The sequence below is a fragment of the Mirounga leonina genome, unplaced genomic scaffold (genome assembly GCF_011800145.1).
Source record: "Mirounga leonina isolate KUSES-001 unplaced genomic scaffold, KU_Mleo_1.0 Mir_376, whole genome shotgun sequence".
In the NCBI taxonomy this organism is placed as follows: Eukaryota; Metazoa; Chordata; class Mammalia; order Carnivora; family Phocidae; genus Mirounga; species Mirounga leonina.
This window is the reverse complement of record NW_023270718.1, coordinates 6,889,439-6,907,252: the sequence shown is the minus strand read 5'-3', so window position 1 is coordinate 6,907,252 and position 17,814 is coordinate 6,889,439. Positions and strand designations below refer to the sequence as shown.

Genomic DNA, 17,814 nt, shown 5'->3' with positions numbered 1-17,814 from the left:
TCTCCCTTCTCTTTTCTAACTGAAGTCTACTCACCTTTATAGCCCCATTGCCCGTGCCCCTTCCTCCTACTCCCCAGACAGCCCGTACAGGCCCCAGTGACACTGTCATAGCCCTGGACACACTGCCCACGACAAGGCCTGAGCCCAAGCCACCTCACTCACCAGCTGTCCAGCCAGCAGGGGCATGTACTCAATGATGGCCAGCCGCACTCGCCACTTGGCGTCTTCAGCCAGCTCCACAATGGCGGGGAGCAGGGACTGGGACAGCTGCCGGATCCCGATCACCTCATTCACGCAGTCCAGGTTGGAGATGATGTTCAGCCGCACCTCCGGGCACTGAGGAGAAGACAGGGGTCTGAGAAGATGCACCTGGCCCAGAAGAGGGCTGAGAAAGTTGCGCCGCAACAACTCCGTAGAAGCCGCACTTCCTGAGGGCCTGCTACTGCCCTGCCCGGCTCCTCCTGAGCAAGCAACATGGGTTATTATGGGAGGCAATTTTCAAATCTCACCAGAGAGCACAAGACATGTTCATTCATTCTGAAGAACCTGCAGGAATCACTGCAGAAATATGGTGCTCTGGAAAAAAGAGACGTGGTAACATTCCTACTCTGCTGGGTGCCGGCTGGGAGCCCATCAGCAGGGGACGGTATCTCCCTGGCTGTTAATCTGTGACAGGGAAGCAAGCATCTAGCCTCGGGGGTGGTTGAGGTCATTAGAGTGCCTGCTGGCGTCTGATCCACAAGAGGCCTGATGTGTGGGAGCTCATTAGAATCACTTCTGTGACTTCTATTCTCGCTGCTGGTCTTTTTTTTTTTTTTTAAAGATTTTATTTATTTATTCATGAGAGACAGAGAAAGAGAGGCAGAGGGAGAAGCAGGCTCCCAAGGAGCAGAGAGCCCGATGCGGGACTCCATCCCAGGATGCTGGGATCATGACCTGAGCCGAAGGCAGACGCTTAACCATCTGAGCCACCCAGGCACCCCTCGCTGCTGGTCTTTGAGCTCTGTAAGGAGCACGTCTCATTCATCCTTATGTCTCCGGTACCTGGCACAGTCTCTGGCCCATAGCAGGTGCTCAACACATTTCTGCTCAAAGAATGCACAAAGGAATAAGGAAATATTTTTGAGTTGCCTGTTGACTACCAGTATTATGAGCACTGACTTACTACGTATGTATACACGCACATACGTTACTATACGTGTATATACATATACACACATAGGTACCCCACCTACTTCCATAAAGCATGTGAACAACTTGTAAGAAAAGGCACATAAACACAATTAGTTGTTAATCAAAACAGAAGCCCTACTAATCCTTGTCTCAAATCACATATTCCTAGATGGCAGACATCACAAGAAGTTCTAACTTGAACCAAGTGAGAAACAAATCACTGAACCAAGTAAACCAGTGTGCTTTGCAATAAAGGGTTAACTCAGCAAGTCCAGGTTGCTCAAACTGGGCACATTCCGAACAAGGGTTGGGCCCTTGACCAGTTTCTGGGAGATCTCTAAGCCCCTGGAATATCCTGTGTGGTGAGAGTATCCTTGTGGTTACCTGGGAGACTTGGGCTGTGCCAGACATTATGCTAACAACATGATTTACAGCAAGGACCGAGCTATCCACTTGACCTCTGGAGGGCCTGCAGACCGAGTAACTGAGGTCAACCATGCAGGCAGCTCCAATCCATGGCCATGTAACCAAACCCCAATAAAATCCCTGGAAACCAAGGCACAGTGACCTTCTGTGGTTGGCAATACTCTGTGGATGCTGTCACATGTCATCCATGGGAGATTTAAGCTCCGTCCACAGGACTGCACAGGAGAGGACACCTGGCAGCTCATGTCGAGTCTCCGCTGTGCACCTTTTTCCTGACTTTATCCTTTCACTGTGACCAACAGCAACCCCAAGTAGGAGAGCTTTTCTGAGAGGGCTGTCTTAGCAAATCACTGAACCTGAGCATGGTGGTGGGAAGACAGACGCAGAAAGCAGTGAAGAGTAATGCAACTGCTGAAAGGACAAGGGGGGGCTCGGCTGGCACCTCTCAAGTAAAATCCCCAGAGTCCCGCCAACAAATGCCTCTTTCCTTTATCAAACACAGTAAGGCTCTTATTTAGGAACAGAAGACAGACAATTCCCTGCTGGCTAGTCCAATGGCTGAAGAACTCTCAGAACCAACACCATTTCCCTCCCTACACGGTACTAATTCATTCCTTTCTAGAGCCAAGGACACTTAGGGAGGGAGAAACTATCCCAATACTGACTACCCTGTTGGTTTCCCCTTTCTATGACAGTTGCTTTAAATCTTACAGAGTGGATTTAAACCTTTTTTTTTTAAGATTTTATTTATTTATTTGACAGAAAGAGACACAGTGAGAGAGGGAAAAGAAGCAGGGGGAGTGGGAGAGGGAGAAGTAGGCTTCCCGCTGAGCAGAGAGCCCAATGCGGGGCTCGATCCCAGGACCCCGGGATCATGACCTGAGCCGAAGGCAGACGCTTAATGACTGAGCCACCCAGGCACCCCAGGACTGAAATGTTTGTGAAACGCTTGTGAAACGTTGATTACATAAATTGTATCAACTCATGTAAATAACTGAACATTAAGTCAACTTTTCTTTCTCTCTTTTTTTTTTTTTTTTTAAGAGATGGGGAGAGAGGAGCGGTGGGAGAGGCAGAGGGAAGGAGAGAGGGAATCTTAAGCAGGCTCCACACTCTGCATGGAGCCCAATGTGGGGCTCAGGGCTCGATCTCATGACCCTGAGATCATGATCTAAGCCATTTTGACGTGAGTCAAAATCAAGAGTCAGATGCTTAACCGTTCAAGTCACCCAGGCACCCCTCAACGTTGCTTTTCTTTTTTTCTTTTAAAGATTTTATTTATTTGACAGAGACACAGCGAGAGGGAACACAAGCAGGGGGAGTGGGAGAGGGAGAAGCAGGCTTCCCGTGGAGCAGGGAGCCCGATGCGGGGCTCGATCCCAGGACCCTGGGATCATGACCTGAGCTGAAGGCAGACGCTTAACAACTGAGCTACCCAGGCACCCCCTCAACGCTGCTTTTCTTAAAGGGACAATGTTTTATAAACATATAAACAATGTTTTATAAACATTATAATGTTTATAAAAGCCTGAACTGTCATAATGTTAAGAGATTATACCTATTCTTTCTTTTCCTAAGAAAGATTTCTGGAGTGGGAACAGCCCCATCTGCCACCCTAACCCCAGTCTAGGAAGGCAAGTTAGTTTGGATGTGCATGTGTCAGAATCTACTCCAGGGGAATGTAATAAAGATGATCCAAGTCAACTGGGCGGACCAAGATGTGGTCAGAGTCAGGGCTGGCAAGGGTGAGGAGGGAGCCTCGCATTATCCCTCACTTGGTATGAAGGCATCAGCAACACCCAATATAAAGAGGGAAATTTCTTCTTTGAATAAATTGGAAATCAACCAGATTGAGGTCTCATTTGAATAAAAAACAAGTGAAAGGCATCTAAAACCATCGTGATGGCCTTTCTGTACTGTGTAGAGACCCACGTGCTGAGTCTGGCCTGCTTTCAAATGTGATGAAGAATTAAGGGAGTTAGCACCTACCCAGGGCTGTGAATGTCCTGACAGTGAATGGGCCTCTTTACTTTCCCTGAAGGTTAGCCATACACAATCCTAAAGATGGAAAATACTGCACGTACCCATATGGGAGTCTCACCTCTGGAGACGAGGAAGAAATGAGCATCTAACAAACCACCACCTAACTGAGTATGGACTCTGCAGCAACACACGAGCCAAACCAAGCCTCCTGTGTCAACAGGCTTACTTCCCCCAGTTGCCATGTCACTCCCTGGTGCAGAGCATCAGAAAGCCCATCTCAGAAGGCCCAGAGGAGGAACTCTGGGCCACAGCTGAAGAGCAACTCTTGCTGGGGTATCTGAAAGGTCAGGTATAATTCTGAGACTCCATGTCAGCCAGAGACCAGAGACAGGAGAAGCCTTTCTCAGATGAAGGCTTTCCCACAAACCACCACTTACCCTCAGGAAGGGCAGAAAACTATTTCCTTATTGAAACTACTCTGGTCATAAAACAACAACAAAACAAGGCTTTGAAATGAGCCAATAAACCAAGTGAGTGTGTGTGTGCAGTGAAGGGTTAACTCAGCAGGCCTGGACTGTCCGAAACCTACACTTTTCAAAGACAGGGCTGGCCCCCACCTAGCTCCTGGGAGGTCACCTGAGCCCCTGGTGCATAAGGCACGGTGTCCTGAACACATGAGAAGAGAAGGCGCAAACAAATACAACGCCTTACGCCACGTAACTTCAGGCATATCCAGAAAAAGGCCTTTTATTTGGATAAGTTTATAAACCTTATCACATATAAAATATAAAGTTCACAGATCTAAAATTGAAATCTCAAATACAAGCCAGATGACTAACTCACACCAAGAAAACCACGATGGGTTTTTTTCTTTTCTTCTTTGCAAGAGAAGCTGCGCTGGGACAGACCGCGGCTACGGGAGTATGATCGCCACGCAGCACTTGCTAACGGCGAAACCAGTGCAGAAACCGGCTCTGGCTCCGGCTCCGGCTCCCGCACTGTTTTAGCACGTGTGGGCTCACCTTCACACTCAAGCTCAGTGTGGATCTCTCCTCGACGCCAGAAAGCAAAATGCTCTCCAAGGCCCTGGTGAGGTGTTAAAAGGACACAAAAGCCAATTCGAGGGACTCTCACCAGGCAAGCTGTCCCCATTTAAGCATCAGAAGTGAATATAAATCATAACAAGTTATAACTACAAAAAGCATACTTCTAAAAGAAAACATATGTGAAGCACTTTACTTGGGTCATAAAATTCAAGTCATTACAAAAATTATGGTTTAAACTGTAACAACTGATACAAATAAATGACCAAAAGTAAGATTACTAAGCTTCTCTTTAAAGGGCGCATTGTCTGTAATTCTGTGGCTGAGAGATTATCCCATCATAGCAGAATTTAAAAACGTGACATTTTGGGGCCAGTGGCAGAGGACTCAGGCTGATGTGATTTCCTAGTACTGGGTGTGCTGGGGGGCGGGGGGTGTAGGGAGAGCAGGGAGGCAGGAAGACTGAGGCCTTTGGCAGAATGAGTCACAGTCCAGCAAACTGTCTCACCATCTGCCTGGTCACCACCATGACAAGAACCAGGGAGCCTGCAAACCACCCCTGCCCCACATGGTCCTGTCCGCATCTCTGCAGCCACACCTCTCTCCCACCAGCCTGGTCTCCCTGTACCTCTCCTGGCCTCCCCACTGCATTCTTTCTTTGACAGTAGCCTCAGGGTTCCTTTTTTTTTTTTTTAAGATTTTATTTATTTATTTGAGAGAGAGCGAGAGAATGAGAGAGAGCACATGAGAGGGGGGAGGGTCAGAGGGAGCAGCAGACTCCCTGCTCAGCAGGGAGCCCGATGCGGGACTCGATCCAGGGACTCCAGGATCATGACCTGAGCCGAAGGCAGTCACTTAACCAACTGAGCCACCCAGGCGCCCAGGGTTCCTTTCTAACACCCAGATCTGTTCCAGTGCCTCCAGCTGCCCACCGTTTGGTTCAAGTCCAAACTCCTTCCTTGGCTGTCACCCCACGACCTGTCCAGCCATCACCCAGCGCACACTCATCTTCTGTGCTCCAGGCCAACTGAACCCGCAAGGTGTGGTCGCATGACTGGCTCTGGCCAATGGGGTGTGTGGGGAGGGAACAGACTGATGGGTGCTCTCTTTTGGGTCTTGCCCTTATGAGGACCACACTTCCTGCTGTCTGATACCTTCTGCCTCCATACTGGCTGGGGGTGGTGAAAATCAGAGCAGCTGTCTCAGACCCAGAGAGCGCGGAGGTCAGCAGGGCTAACCCCCAGCGTAGGCCCACCTAGCTCTGAACTGTTGTGAGAAAATTAATTCTCTTATGTAAGCCACTGTATTTTGGGGTCTTCATTACAGCACCTTTACCTAAATTTTAAAAGACACAAATGTATCACAGCACCTACATGATCATGGTATCATGGGATTGCCCATCTGTCTCTCTCTACTGTCAGTCTCTGAAGGTCTCTGAGAAGTACAACTGTCTTAGATTTTTTTGGTATCCCTGACACCCAGAAAAAGAACCAGCACAGAGCAAGGGCATGCAAAACGTTGCCTAATAAGTGAATGAGCGAATGCACAGTAGACAGTGCCCACCAGTATTCAACTCATTCGGGACCTGGGTGTCTGTTAAGATTCTAGGAGACTCCCGGCCAATCTGGGAAAGCAGCTGACCCACCTGTCACCTCTGCCAACCGAGGGCTCGAGCCTTTGCGGCACCCTTACCTCATCCTTCAGCTGAGCCAGGAAGAGGGGCAAGAGGTGCTCAATGGTGTTGTCTTTGCCCAGGATGGGCGAGAGGCCCATGATGACGGAGGCCAGGGCCGACTTCACGTGTTGGTTGGCATCTGACACCAGCTCCTGGGAGGGAGAAGGAAGGGGGAGCCACAGGGTCAGGATGACCCCTGCAGCAGCAAGTGACCAAGCACACTCCCACCTGCTATGAGGCCTGAGCCCTGGCCTGCTTCTGCCCTTCTCCCTCATGGAGCAGGGATGGTTTAGGGTACAAAGGTATAAGGCAGTTTCTTTACCTGTCCCGCCTGCTTAGAGCTCCATGAGCCTGCTCCTAGAAGCCCCCCACCCTAAGGCCAAAGCTCTTAGAACTTTTGAGGGGAAGCACTCCCACTCCAAGCTCAGCCCCAAACCTCAGATTCTGCCTGCACTCAGGGACCCCACCTGCTTCCAACCCAACACCGCCCAGTCCTAGAAGGCTGGGGACTGTTTGCCTCTGAATGTCCATAAAGCCCAATGTCCACCCCTCCTCTTCAGCAGGCTAAGATCTGCCCTATTCCTCCCACCAAACTCCTTGTTACCTTGATGCAGGGTAAGATCTGGGTCATGATCACATTCTCCCGACAGTCAGCTGAGAGATTTTCACAGAATTCTGTGGGAGGGAGAAGGGAGGCAGAGGAAGGTGAGACCTGATGTCCTGGTTCTGCCTCGGGCCCCTCGGACACCCTCCCATTTGCTGTGTTCCGGTTGCCAGCACCAACCTTTGACCTTGTGGGAGGCTGCGGCCCTCACCTCGGCCTCACAGTCTTTCATCAGGTTCTGGAAGGCAGGCACCAGGTCTGTCTTGGTGATCTCAGGCCCCACTGCTTTCTGGAGCTGCAGACAGAAAGCAGGGGGAGTGAGAGGGCTGGGCAGTACTCTGGGTGAATGAGACCAGAATCGAAGTTAAAGGCACCAGAACTGGGGGTGAGAAGAACGCGGCCCTTGGAATCACTGCTGAGATCTACTCCCAGCACCACGGGGTGAGCCCAGGCAAGTCTCCAAGTCTCTCTGAGCCTGTTTCCTCAAAAGCAGAATGAGGGCCATGAGTACCTACCGCACAGTGTTGTCTGCATTAAAAATAACAACAGGTCTCCTTACTGCTCAAGCCATTTGGGGTGGGGTTTTCTGTTATCTGATCCAAAAACATTCTAGTGGTATGGCTCCTCCTTTTTATTAATTTTAGTTAAATATTAATTTTAATTTATATTCTATATTTTTCAAATTGGTTACCCGACCCCGTATTACTCTTTTTTTTTTTTTTTTTAAAGATTTTATTTATTTATTTGAAGAGAGAGACACAGCGAGAGAGGGAACACAAGCAGGGGGAGTGAGAGAGGGAGAAGCAGGCTCCCCGCGGAGCAGGGAGCCCGACGCGGGGCTCGATCCCAGGACCCTGGGATCACGACCTGAGCCGAAGGCAGACGCTTAACGACTGAGCCACCCAGGCGCCCCCCTGTATTACTCTTGCAACGAAATGGCGCGTCAAGACTGAGGGGGAAGAAGGCATGCCAGGGAAGGCACCTGTGTTCTGCTGAAAAGCTGGCTCCGGAAGACTTCGCAGGAAGCAGGACAGCTCATGACGAAGAAGGCAACAAACAAAAACTCTGAAGGGCCCAATGCTACCTGGGGCAAGTGCTGCCCCTCAGACAAAACAGGACACCTACTGAGTGTCTCCTGCGCACTGCGCACTGCTTAACTCTAAAATCCCTGCCTTCATTGAGCTTTTATCTAAAACCCAGTGTGATCCAGGTCATGCTGTCCAGAAGCCGAGGATGGAAGAATCGTCTTTAACCAGGTGCTGAGCCTCCAGGGTGCAGCCGCCCTGTGCTAACATTTTCACGGGGAACACGGATGGTCCTGGAAATGTTATCCTGAGGCTCCAAGTCCTTCCAGCAAACACCATGGAAATAAGCACACTCACAGGAACAGGGAGCCACAGGGTAGAATGGCACCCAAGACTCGAACCCTGTGCTTCTCTCCAGCTTTCTCTCATGTGGGGCCCCCAAGAGCAAGTCCTGAATGTTCTCACTTGCACTGGTTCTGGACTCCCAGGGCTCCATGCGCATGCTGTCCTTTTGTTGGAACACAGTCCTAACCCAGCTCTCACCCACTCATCTTCTAGAACCAGCTGCAGCACCACCTCCTCTTCTCAATGCCCCACACAGGTCTGTCGGCTTTGGGGCTGACAGTTTCCCTCTATCTCAGCGGACCCTCCCCTTCAGGCTGCCTGCTCCTTGGGGAGGCTGGGAATATGAATTCACTGGATCCCCAGCACCCACAAAAAGAGCCAATGCTCAACAAACATGATGGTGGGATAAGCAAACTTGAGTCTCTGTGGAAAGAGCACTGTCCTAGGATCTTGTCAGAGACCTGGGATCTTTTCCTTGTTCTGCCTGCCTGGTGGTGTCATTCTGACCGGTTCTGAGCTGTGCTATGGGCTGAACTGAGCCTCCAAAATTCCTATGTTGCAGGCCCTAACCCCTCAGTACCTCAGAAAGTGACTGTATTTGAAGACAGGGTTTTAAGAGGTAATTAAGGTGGCCCTACTCCAAAATGACTGGAATCCTTATAAGAGGGGGAGATTAGGACACAGGCATGCACAGAGGGGAGACCATGTGAAGATATGGGAAAAGACCATCTACAAGCCAAGAAAAGAAGTCTCGGAGGGGCGCTTGGGTGGCTCAGTCAGTTAAGTGCCAGACTCTTGATTTTGGCTCAGGTAATGATCTCAGGGTCCTGGGATCAAGCCCTCCGGTGGGCTCTGTGCTCAGTGAGGAGTCTACTTGTCCCTCTCTCTCTGTTCCTCCTCTCTCGCCCAATAAATAAGTAAATAAAATCTTAAAAAAAAAAGTCCTGGACTAATCTCCAGCACAGTGAGCAAATAAAGTACCCTCCAGTCTGTGGTACTGTGTCATGGCAGTCCCCAAAACTAATACAGGCTATGCCCTCCCTTTTGTAAAAGGGGAGAGTTTGATTAGGTCAAGAGCACACACATATTACCCTTCTCTGCTCTGTGGCTCTCCACAGAACCTGAACTTGGCTTCAGAATCCTTCCCAACACAGCTCTTCAAGTTGCGACTATTACTCAACCCGGGTTGGCAATATGAAGTGAGACGCAGCCAGATGATCAGAGATCTTACTGCTCAAACACCCAATAATTTGTTGGATATAACTAAAAACCCAGCTTCTACGTGTGGCCCCATCCCTACCCCTCTGAGGGCCTCAGTTTCCCCATCTGTGAGTTGTGAACTGTCCCCACCTCTGTGAACTTGTCAGCCACCATGTATCGGACGCGCCAGGACTTGTCCTCAGCAGCCTGGCGCAGAGTGGGCATCACCAGGGCCTCCAGATCCTCCTGGGGTAGTAGCTGGGCGATGTTCACACATGCCTCCACCGCCAGCAGCCGCACCGAGTCCTGCGGAGAGGATCAGAGCTGTGAGGGCCGCAGAGACCCGTTACCTTTGGGAGTCCCTTTTAGACACAGGATCTGCTAGAGGAAGGGGATGGAGTAGGGGGTTGGGGAGCAGAGCCCACCTGCTCGTCAGAGGCCAGGTTGGAGAACATGGGGATGATCTCACTCTTGACATTGTCCAGCTCCAGCACCTTGGCGAACTCCCCCAGCTTGGAGGCTGCGGCCCGCCGCACCATGGGGGTGTCATCTGAGCATAGGTTCCGGAAGTACCTGGGGGTTGGAAGTGGGACTCAGGGGGAGGAAGGCCTAGGATCCCATAGCAGCACACAGAGGAAGAGAGGAGAAAGCAGACGCAGTCACGCCAAGTCCTGGCTTTGCCTGAGCGACCCCGGACAAGCGATGAGCCCCCGAGTCTTCCCAGGCCTATAGAATGGAGCTGATGGTGATACTTCCCACCGCACAAGGTCACGATGAGGTTTACACGAGATAATGTGCGTGAAAGCAGAGCAGCCGATCTGCACATAGTAAGTCCTAGTGAACGGCAGTTACTGACTGTATCATTCTGACCATATAAAGTTGTTGGGCTAAGATGCTGTCCAGGGGTTCCTCAAAGGTTTTACTTTTCAGGAGTGTGGGGGATGCACGCATGCACACAGACCTCTAAGCAAACGTGGGCAGCTGTAAACCAGTATTCTGTCATGTGTAAGAACTCAGGGCCTGCGCTTGCTGCTCAACAGTCTGTGCAGCTGGTGAGTGAATGACGTCCAGAGGGAGGGGAAGAAACACATACTAATGGGAAATTTTAATCCACTTAGAAGCATTTTCATTCACTGTTCCTGGAGAGGAGTCTTACATACAAGGAATTCTCTGGAGTATCAAGCCTAAGGGGAGGAGGGTGGAGGAGGCGGCCAAACTGAGCCAGTGTATCTGTGAGGGTTCTGGACCGGGGGCAGGCCTGAAATGGCACCCACCCCACGGGTGGGGTGCTTTTATGAGCCAGATCTGTTCCCCGCACTTTGTATGTGGTCGTTCTTGTAAATCCTCACGATGCCCAATGGGAGGAAGGAGCTATCATTTCTCCATTTCCTAAATGAGCAAGAGGCTGTGTCTGGCCCCGGCCTGGGGACGCCGCTCTCTGAGGGGCGGAGGAGGGGCGGAGTGGGGGCTGAGCCTGAGAGAAGGGGTCCAAGCTGAGGCAAGGCTAGGACTCACTGTCGAAGTTCTGCCTTGACGGCGCTGGACACGCGGGGGTAGCAGACAGAGAAGAGGCCGCAAGCGGAGGTGCGGGAGGTGAACCAGTCGCCGCCCGCCAACCGCTTCACCAGCGGCACGAAGTGGGCCTCGAGGTCAGAGGGTGAGTGCTCGTGCGAGATGGCCCGCAAGGACTCCACCGCCTTATCCCGCACCACCGTCTCTTCCACCGTGGCCAGCGACTCCAGGGGTGGCTGCGGGACAGAGCACAAGGTCACAGCAGGTCCCCTCCTCACCACCCCAGCCTCGAGCCCTACCCCATGCCCCTCGTGGCTCATCTCAGAGAAACCTTCCTTGACCTCCCCACCTGCAGGCCTTCCTGAAGAGCCCCAACAAAGAGCCTCACATAGAGGCCCTTGAAGGAGCTTCATTGAGGGCCAGGATCCTCACAATTCTACCTATCACTTTCTGAGCAGAGGGCCACAGCTGTCCTTGGCTCCTCACAGTGCATGGATAATCATGGATACTGACTGGAACATCTATCTGCTGGGTGTCCTAAGCAGGGTCACTGTGTCACACAACCTGGGACCTGGGACCTGGGGGGGGGGGGGGTGGAAGAGAACAGGGGACAATGTCGACTCTATGAAGCAGGTCCCGTGACGGTCTTCATTTTACAGAAGAGGAAACTGAGGCAGGCAAGTTAAATTAACTTGCCCATTCTAGTGCTAGCTACAAGACAGGATCCAAACCAGGCCACCGGGTTCCCGAGTTTGCAAAGGGTTAAAAGCACGGCTGTGGTTTCTGATAGGGGACTGCCCCAGGAGCTCACGTGACTGGCAAACCTGAGGCTTGGGACCGCAGGCCTGGAGGGGTCCTGCTCCTTTAGGGACATCTGACTGGTTCATCACATGTCCCCAGAACCCAGCAGAGCTCCTCGGACAGGGCGGGAGCTCAGCAATTACTGACTGAATAAAGGGAGGCTTAAGTGATTCTAGTCTGTTCAAATAAAGGTGTGAAGATCTGCGGTCTGAAGTCCAGTGTGGCCTGACAGGTGTAGAAGGCAGGAAGAAATCGTACACGGAAATGCCTCCAGAACCCAAGCAGGCAAGAGAATGGAGCAAGGAGCAAAGGTGGCGGGTGGGGACAACTGAAGGAGGCAGAAACTGTGGCATGTAGCCTAGGAAGGACAGCTGCTTCCCAGCTCCATCAACTGTCTCCCCAGGAAAACACAGCTGGTAAAAGCAATCAGTTTTCCAAAAGCAGCCAAAGGGGGCAGGTGTGTATATGTCAAAAATCTCATTTAACACATGCTACACAATGGACGAACACTGAAGACATTATGCTGAGTGAAATAAGGCAGTCAGAGAAGGCCACACGTTGTAGGATTCCTTTGTATGAAGACCCTAGAGTAACCAGATTCATAGACACAGAGAGTGGAATGGTGGGCCCCAAGGGGCAGGGGAGGAGGGGATATGGGGAGTTACTGGTTAATGGGGGAAGATGACAGATGGTGGTGGTGGCCGCACCACAATGTGAATACACTTAATGCCACAAAACCGTATCCTTAAAAATGGTTGTTGGTATTTTTAACCACGATGGATATAAACAAAAAAAAATTCACAAAAGACTGGCAGTGATTCAAGAGGAAAATGTGACACTATGGCAGCCTGGGGGCCGCCAGTGTGTGGCCTCTGTCCTAACGCCATGCTATCGCAGGGTCTCTGGCTCGTCTCATAGGAGTGCGGCTGAAGGTGGGGACGCTGGGCTACTGAAGGGACTGGGCTCCTCTCTGTTCCTGGTCTTCCCGCTTCCCACGCCGGCACACGGAGGTAGGTCCGCAATCAGTATTTGCCATTCACCTGTTCCATCCAGAGAGTGACCGAGGCCAAGTGGTACTTATGTCGCGCCAGGGTGCCGGCCCTAGGGGGTCGCTGCGGGCGGTGGTTCGCACAGTGAGGTCTGTGATCACCCAGGAGGCCTAGCTCACTCAGCACAGACCAACAGAATCAGACCCTCCACCAGGGCAGGGCCCAGGAAGGTGCATGTTTAGGAAACTCCAAGGGATGCTTTCCCACAATGAGAAGTCGTGCTGTGGGTTCTCCATGAAGGAGAGAGGGCAGAGTTCTCAAACCCAGAGAATATGCGGGGGAGGGGTGTGAACCTCCTAAAATCACTGTACTTTTAGGAGGCTCTAGAGTTTTCATCAGATTTTCAAAGCGACCCAGGATTCCAAAACGGTTAAGAGCTGTAGATACAGAATCAATCCTTGTGCCGTAGCTACGCGGCTCCCTGTGAAATTAATCCCATTTCACCCCTCCAGAGACACGAGGGCTGGATGGCTCTGACACACCTCTGGGTTCCGGAGCCCATACTTGGTACTCATGTTCGTGGAGCGAACAAATTGCACAATAGCCATTTTCCATTTCTCTTTGTCAAAATCCAGATCCATTGGTACCTCCTCCAGGAGGCCTTCGCTGACAGCTCCCCCTTCCCATCCGGAACAGGTCAGGTGCCTCCTCCAGGTTCTAAGGTCCCCCAGCTTCCCTCTTGCCCAGCTCTAATCAGCCTGTAGAGCTACTGAGAGCCCTTGGGGGGGGGGGGGGGGGGAGGGGGGGGGGGGGGGGGCGATAAGAGAGAGGAGTGGCAGTGATTAAGAGGCAGGAGCCTGGGTTTGAATCCTGACTCTGTCTCTTCCCAGCTCAGGCAATTCAACCTAAACCAGACCTCGAGCCTCAGTTTCCTTCCTCATCTGTGAACTGGGGCTAGCACCAGTGTGCATCTCATAGGGCCCCTAGGGGACATGACAGGTGACTGTGCAGAAGGCACCTGCAGGCACCAAGGAGCACCAGCATTCGGGCCTGACTGGCCTCTGGGTTACCAGTGCTCCCTGGCCCAGGGTCCTCAGGATGTGTTACCAGTGCTCCCTGGCCCAGGGCCCCCAGGATGAACACTGGTCCCAGAGGACACGTGACTCTTCCCCAAAATATGTGTGGGATGACCCTGACCTGGTAAGGCAAGGACTCCAGGGTTCCAGTCCTGCTCCCCAGCAAGCCTGAGCCCTACACCATCTGAGGGCCTTGGGGCCCCTTGTTGAAGCTATGGGATCCGTGTTTTCTGCTCCCAAGTCCTCTGAGATGCTGCTGAAAGCTACAAATTCTCTCCTCAGTAAAACTGATAAATTCCAGGGCTTACAGAAAGTTCCATGGAGCTCAAGGGACCCCTTTTTCACGCTGGCCCCCAGACCTCATCATGTTTGTGTTAAGCAGCCCTAATCTGTGTAAAATGCAGGAAATGATCTCATTCGCATACAACTGTCTGTGTGTACATACACATAAATTATACACGTACACACAGATGAAAGCTGACAGACCAATATTTAATGACAATTATCCAATTTCTTCAGAAACAACACTGTTTAGAAGAAATATCTGTTCAAACCCGAAATCCCCTCAATTTTAAGAAATGCCATTATTTTATACACCACTAAAAGGAAAAAGGCTATGATAAAAATTAAGACATCATTAAGTGCAGATGCCAAATATAAAACTGTGTCTTCAGAAGCATGACATACAGGATTATCGGGGGCAGGGGGAGAGCAGGCAGGAGCAGTGACCTGGGGCTCTGAGGAACAACGAAAACCAAGGGGCTCGGAAACCCGAGGCTCCTCCTTCCCGGATGGCAGGACCAGAGTGTTTCCCTGGTGACAATGGAGTCCACCTTGCTCTTCTCACAAACAGCAGTTACTATTGGTATCTGACCCATCTCTGTGTCCCTAGCCATCACCAAGCACAGGGGCGCACAGGCAGGCACCTGGAACCCCAGCTCTGCTACTTACTACCTGCGAGGCCTTGGCCAAGGTGCTTACCCCTCAGTGTGCCCAGTGGCTCATTTACGAAAAGGGAAATGTCCCTACCCCAAAGGGTGGACATGACCTCGTAACATATGGCATAATGACACTGGCAGCTAACACCTGATAGTATTTACCATGTGCCAAGTACCACACCAAGGGCTTTAATCAATTAAAAAGATACATTTTAATGACTCCCATTTTACGGATGAGGAAAGTATAACACAGAGAGGTTAAGTAACTCTTACAAGTTGCACAGCAAAAGAGTGATAGAACTCAGACTGCCTCCAAGCCCAAAGCCCAAAGCCCTCTATGTTGGGCCAAGTGCCCAGCTAACAGGAAGATAAACAAGTGTATTTTTGGTATTGCTATATGAAACGCTACTACTAATCTGGTGGATTAAAGGGAATGTCCAAGGCTTGCCTGTTCCTAGAACGTGACCCCCAGCCTCTCCTGCATTCTTCCCATCCTGCTCCTGGCAGGGCCATGGATCTGACCCCCAAGGGGTGGGCAGGAGACCTCCCTGCCTCCAGACTCACCAGCAGGCAGTGCACGTACTCGGGGCCTCCCACCAGCGTAGTGAAGGTTCCCAGCTGTTCTGCCAGGGCCAAGAGGACCTCATCCTCATCGTAGATGGTGTCTGTGGAACAAAGACAGACTCTGTTACAGTCCCATGCCAAGTCTGACTCCAGCCCCTGAGTGACCCAAGCTGGGAACAAGCAGGCTCCATTCTGCTTCCTCTAACTCTCACCCTCCACCCTGACTGGTGCAGAGATCAAGGTGCAGGCTTGGGTCAGAGGACAGAGCACCAAAGTCCCTCTTCTGCCCTTTACTAGGTGAGGGACACTGGGTGAGTGAGACCAGTCTGCGAACCCATTTCTGCACCTGTAAAATGGTGCTAATGTACATCTCAGCAGGAATTACAGTGAGGAGCAAACAAGACCATGCACATGAGCACAGAGCCTGGTAAATGGGGGCTTTTCGGTTTGGTCCAGCTTTTACCCTCAGCACTGCCTTCTCTGCCAAGAACTAATCTTTCTCTTCAGTCTGAGAAATTCTTCTCCATCCTTCAAGATTCAGTTCAGGTTTCCTGACCAGACCAGGGCACGTCCCTTCTCTACGCTCCCCTCAATCCCAAGCCACCTTTATCAGAGTCCTTAGGAGTCCAGGACCGGCTCCTCTCTGTACCCCATTTTCTGCCAGAGATGAGCACAGCAGGAGCTCAGTCCAGGTTTGCTGGAAGAACACTGGATGACTGTGTAAAGACAGAGCTGCTGTGTCCTAATGCTCAAACCAAGGGCCTTTCTCAACAGTATGGCAGAAGATGCTTCCAGTAGGAACTGCTGACCTCTGTGGCAGAAGACGCTAACATCCCTGACATCTATGCTAGCATTTCAACTTGCCGAGATTAAGCCAAGCATACGGCAGCCCAGCCAGACATCTCCAGGCTCCCCTGCAGCTGGCAGGCCAAGGGACCCTGCTCTGGCCGATGGGGTGTGAGAAGTGGTAGGTTCACACTCTGGGTCACTTCCTCACCACCCTCTCTGCTCATGGGGCTGTCCTCATCCTCCTCACCTTGTGGTGGGTTCTCTGCTCTACTGCTGGCTGGGTGTGCGGCCATTCACTTCACCTCTGAGCCTGTTTTCTCACCCCACATCCCAACAGAGCTGTGTGAGACCAAAGCAAAGTGATGTTTTCTATGAAGAGCTCAGCATGGGGTCTGGCCCGAGTCAGCGCTTCAGAGAACACACCAGTGTAGCTCCGGGCCCACCAGGCCCTTGGGTCCTTCCCAGCCTCAGTTTCCCTGGCCCTCTCTGTACACAGTTAACTTCGCCCTCTCCGTACATAGTTAACTTCACCCTCCCCATTTTCTCTATCTCCCGGAGACCTTGTGCATATCCATGGCCTCAATTCGTATTCAACTCAGTCCTCAGTCCAGACTCCCTGGCCCAGCCGCGTTCCTGAAAGCCAAATACGTGGAACCTGCCAGCACCTCCTATTTTCATGGTCCCCACCCCCACAGAACCGCCTTCCCAGCCTCCCCATCTTCTTGGCCTCAGAGGCTTAGGGATGCCTCCTCCCCACCTCTCTGATGCAGACCTGTCCACCGTCCACCTCAGTGTCCCTCTGATGACCACCATCTTGCTGGATGACTACAACTGCTTCCTAACTGATTTTTCTGCTTCTGCCCTGGCCCCCAAACCACCCAGCTTCCTTCCAGAGTCCTGAGTGATGCTTTAAATCATGACACTCCCCTACCTCCATCTTCCAATGGTTTCTAAGGAACATGAATTAAAATCCTGACTCCATACACCATGATCCCAGGTGATGTGGCCACTGTACCGATCTCCAACCCACATCTTCCCTCCAACACTGTGCCCATCCACGCCTGCCTCTTCCTGTACCTGGAACATTCTTCTCCCAAAGTCCTACACGGCAGGTGCCATTCAGACCACAGCCCCAGGAAGACCTGCCCTGGCCACCACTGGAATATCCCTTACCCTTATTTCCACTTTGTGTCTCTCTGGCTTCATCACTACTTATTCCCCTGACTGGAACAGAAGCTCCATGAAGACGGGAACTTTGATTTGCTCTCCATCTCACAGCCCACAGTGGTGTGCGTTAGATATTTATGAAATATGCCTACAAATGGCCTCCTTCGAGGTATTTTTTAACTATACCGTGTATTCGCTTAAATGAACCCAGATCTTTTAAACAGAAAAGACTCTTCTGTCCTGAGCTTGAAGAGATGCCATGAACGCGATGAAAGGCAGCAACAAGCCACTCTCCTCTGCTCAGGGAACCTGCATTCATACACCTTCCCAACAAAACCACGTGGTGTGTTTAAGGCAAATCTGGGATTTCTGAGGATACTTTTCACTGGTGTTTGCCTGGGTACAAGCCTTTAAATGGCACGTGACTTTTCAGCCACTGGCACACACAAGTGACCTGACTCACCCTGGAACCCATCCGCATCTCACTGTGGCCAAAAAATTACC

General features: G+C 51.4%; 1 protein-coding gene across 2 annotated transcripts in view; it reads right to left on the bottom strand.

Moving 5' to 3' along the window:
* The window catches only part of PPP2R1A (protein phosphatase 2 scaffold subunit Aalpha), a 38,717-nt gene that overhangs the window by 5,039 nt on the left and 15,864 nt on the right, over positions 1 to 17,814 (bottom strand). For both annotated transcript variants that reach the window (XM_034987157.1, XM_034987158.1), the window contains exons 3-10: positions 15,355 to 15,455; positions 10,990 to 11,222; positions 9,900 to 10,047; positions 9,625 to 9,780; positions 7,085 to 7,199; positions 6,905 to 6,975; positions 6,318 to 6,452; positions 163 to 336 (exon numbers count right to left, since the gene is read on the bottom strand). In XM_034987157.1, coding sequence (XP_034843048.1) covers positions 163 to 336; positions 6,318 to 6,452; positions 6,905 to 6,975; positions 7,085 to 7,199; positions 9,625 to 9,780; positions 9,900 to 10,047; positions 10,990 to 11,222; positions 15,355 to 15,455 — 1,133 coding nt within the window. The remainder of the gene's footprint in view (positions 1 to 162; positions 337 to 6,317; positions 6,453 to 6,904; positions 6,976 to 7,084; positions 7,200 to 9,624; positions 9,781 to 9,899; positions 10,048 to 10,989; positions 11,223 to 15,354; positions 15,456 to 17,814) is intronic.